Genomic DNA, 3227 nt, shown 5'->3' with positions numbered 1-3227 from the left:
TAAAGTAATTTTCATTTTAAGATTAAAAATACATTTATGCATCAGAAAATTTTGAAATTTCACATGAAAAATCTTTATAATGTCTGGATAGTTATCAAGCATTTCTTAAGAAAAAAACTTTATATATTTTATCTGTTATTTTCAGTAATTAATCTCTGTACAGGTTTGGTAGATTTGAACGATCTCGTAACCACCATAAAAAATAAGGAAATAAACATATACCATGCCTCTTTCCTTCTAGAATGAACATAAATTATAACACAAAAACATAAATGTTTAGATGAAATAGGTTAAATCTCATAACCTTATACATTTATATATATTTATTGTTTTTATTATACTGATCTTTCAGCCTTTTGCTAGGAACTGGAAAGTGGTAAAGACTCTCATACTCCATTAGAATAATTAGGGGGTGAAAATGCTGTGGAGAGTCTGGAGGAATGCCGACACCAGAGGCAATGCATTGGGTGACCACGAAAGCCCTATTTTGAGAAGCAAACCACCCCTGATTTATTCAATCGAAAGAACGGCAAGGGTGTGCAGCTATTGCCTTCTGCTTTACCCATGCAAATGCATGAGTTAGTATGGTCTGGAATAGGCAAATTAAAGAAGCAAATATATAATGAGGAACATCTACTAGCAATCTTGCAGAACACCCCATCTGTGTGTTATTGGCCATGAATCTACATCAAAATTGTTGGAATCAGTCTCCTCCTGAAGACAGCTTCAGTGGGATGTCCCAAACAACCCTATCCAAGCTACCCCACACAACTTCATTCTACCCTAGGACCCAAACTCAGAAGAGGAGTGACAGGAGTAGCCAGTAATAACCCATTCAACATCAACCGTGGATAGGACAACACAGAGGTAGGAGTGCAGGTATCACCAACAGATTGACCCTTGAAACCACAGTAAGTAGGATGATCCAATTTGTGATCTCACACCATCAACCCCCGGGACCCACCACACGAAGGTAGTGTGACAATCACTATGCAGGAGATAATCACATATTGATGGCTATATGGATTAGAAATTTGTCCCTTAATTCCTTTTTTTGTCATTACACTTTTACATTTATTCCTAACTTTCCCTTTGAAAGGCACTTGGTCAAAACTTTTAATATACATATTATTTCTTATTCAAACCATTTTGTTTTATGGAACTAACAAAAATATAGTAAACATCCCTTGTAAACAAACAGTATTATAGCATAAATTCAAACCTGAAATCTCTGGAGAAAGGAAAGCATTTTGTTTTGGAGCTCAACAGGAATGATGACACTACATGTAGCATATCTCTTTGCTAATAAGAATTTTTTTCTTGTGGTGTATACAGGATTGGATGACTATCCTTGGTTAACACTCCTTGCTGCTTCAACCACTGTAGCATTGTAGTAGCAGCCACAGTTTCAGCTTCTACTTTTCTCATACCTGTGGCTTCGACAGTGTGTTTGGATGGCCAGTGAACTGTCAGCTCAGTCTTCCATCCCTTAAGGTTTTTACCAACTGTAATAATTAATAATAAAAAACTTGCATCAATTTGAGATAAACTATATCTTTAAGGAAACAGTACCAGTAAATCAACAACCTGCAAACATAAAAAAACATTACAGGGCACTCAGTTTCCTTATTCTAAACAGTAAAGTGTGGGTGAACGTTTATACACACTAAAAGTAAAATACAGATATTTTAAAGTTGACAAATGTTAATGCAAGTTTTTGTTCTTCAAAATGCTAAAGCAATCTTACATATATTGCAAAGTGTGATTTCTATCTAAGCATTAATCTGTCTCCTGTTTAGGGTGGCTGCTTCCCGAGCTGTATTTGAAAAGCCACGACACAGGCAAAACTCAATATTCACCTTTGAAATGACGAGAGAACAGGCATGAATAGTGTTGATGCCAAATGTTATTTCGCAAGCAGGATATTTTACATGATATTGTTAGGAATTAATCACACTATTATTCATATTTCTAAATATGTACATTTACCGTATATTATTGTTGAGTAGCTCAACAATTACTTTTCACAGTGGGGGTATATGTAGATCAGAGTTTTTGCTCTGAGTGAAACCAAGAATGCAGCATAATTAACCTTTTTAAAGTCCTGTACAATAATTTAAATTGATAGATTAACTTTTTCCTGTTACTGGAGGCAGGTATTTTTGCTTGTTTTTGCTAAGCTAAATAATTTGCTATGCTAATGACTAAAAAAAAACCCACAAATTTACTGTGTAAGGATAGTATGAAATTACTATATATCTTGTGAGTTATTTAAAGACACTATGTCAAAACTTGTACATTTGTATCTGTTGACAGGCTTTTACAAAACTAGAAGTTAAATACTGCCTGGAAGAACAAGTATTTATTATGAAAAGCTGTATCTTATTTGTACCAAAACAATTTTGATTCAGAGGATTAAAAACTTGAGAAATAAAATGAAAGAACAGAAATTTTCATTGCACTTAAAAAAAAATCAACATATTCAGTTAAATTATATACATAAACTTTTTATTTCTAATTTTGTGGAATAGCAACAAGCATTGAAATAGTGAAGTAAGGATAAAAAAAGATTTGAATTTACTAAAAGCAAAAATTTTGCAACCAAACCTTCAACTAATTATGTAGAGGAAGCAAGTCTAAACCTATTAAAATCTAGAACTTGCAAACTGACCTTCAAACAATGACATAGAGAAAGCTTGTCTGAACTCACTTGACTCTTGAGCCAATAAGACTAACCTTTAAATAATGACGTAGAGAAGGCAGGTTTGAACTCGTTTGAACCCAGAGTATTGCAGACATTTGTGAAAATGTTAATCAGGGCAGATTTTGGTTGCACTTCCACTTTTTTATATGGAATCCACTCAGTTTCTGCAGGCGTCAGACTAAGTCTGTTATTTTCATCAAGACCTCCTAGTTCCTGTCAAAAAGCAAACCAAAAATTAACCTGTAATGAGCACAGTTAATTAACTATACTTTTCTTATGTTCTTACTTGCAAAGGTTAGAATGCATTGCTTCATCAGTTGGGTACAGTCATTTATTCCTAAATACAAATATTAAGCAAAGAATGTCAAACAATCTTTATAAAAAATTAAGATGAATAAAAATTAAAGATTATAAAAGTAGATATTCCAAATATTCCATACACCACTGCAAATGAAAATAACAATAATGAAATAATAGAGTATAGCTTAGTTGTTGAAAGTTATTATTTTTCTACACTGAAAAT

The 3227-nt window shown here is 33.1% G+C and overlaps 1 protein-coding gene across 1 annotated transcript in view; it reads right to left on the bottom strand.

The window, feature by feature from the left end:
- LOC106457801 (putative ATP-dependent RNA helicase DHX30) overlaps window positions 1–1369 on the bottom strand; it is a 23151-nt gene extending 21782 nt beyond the window's left edge. The window contains exon 1 of the mRNA XM_022383844.1: window positions 1223–1369. Within this exon, the coding sequence (XP_022239552.1) occupies window positions 1223–1249 (27 nt within the window). The 5' untranslated portion in view covers window positions 1250–1369. The remainder of the gene's footprint in view (window positions 1–1222) is intronic.
- Between the last annotated feature and the right edge of the window lie 1858 nt (window positions 1370–3227).

The sequence above is a fragment of the Limulus polyphemus genome, unplaced genomic scaffold (genome assembly GCF_000517525.1).
Source record: "Limulus polyphemus unplaced genomic scaffold, Limulus_polyphemus-2.1.2 Scaffold375, whole genome shotgun sequence".
Classification (NCBI taxonomy): domain Eukaryota; kingdom Metazoa; phylum Arthropoda; class Merostomata; order Xiphosura; family Limulidae; genus Limulus; species Limulus polyphemus.
Note: the sequence above shows the minus strand (reverse complement) of the source record. Positions and strands in the feature narration are given on the sequence as shown.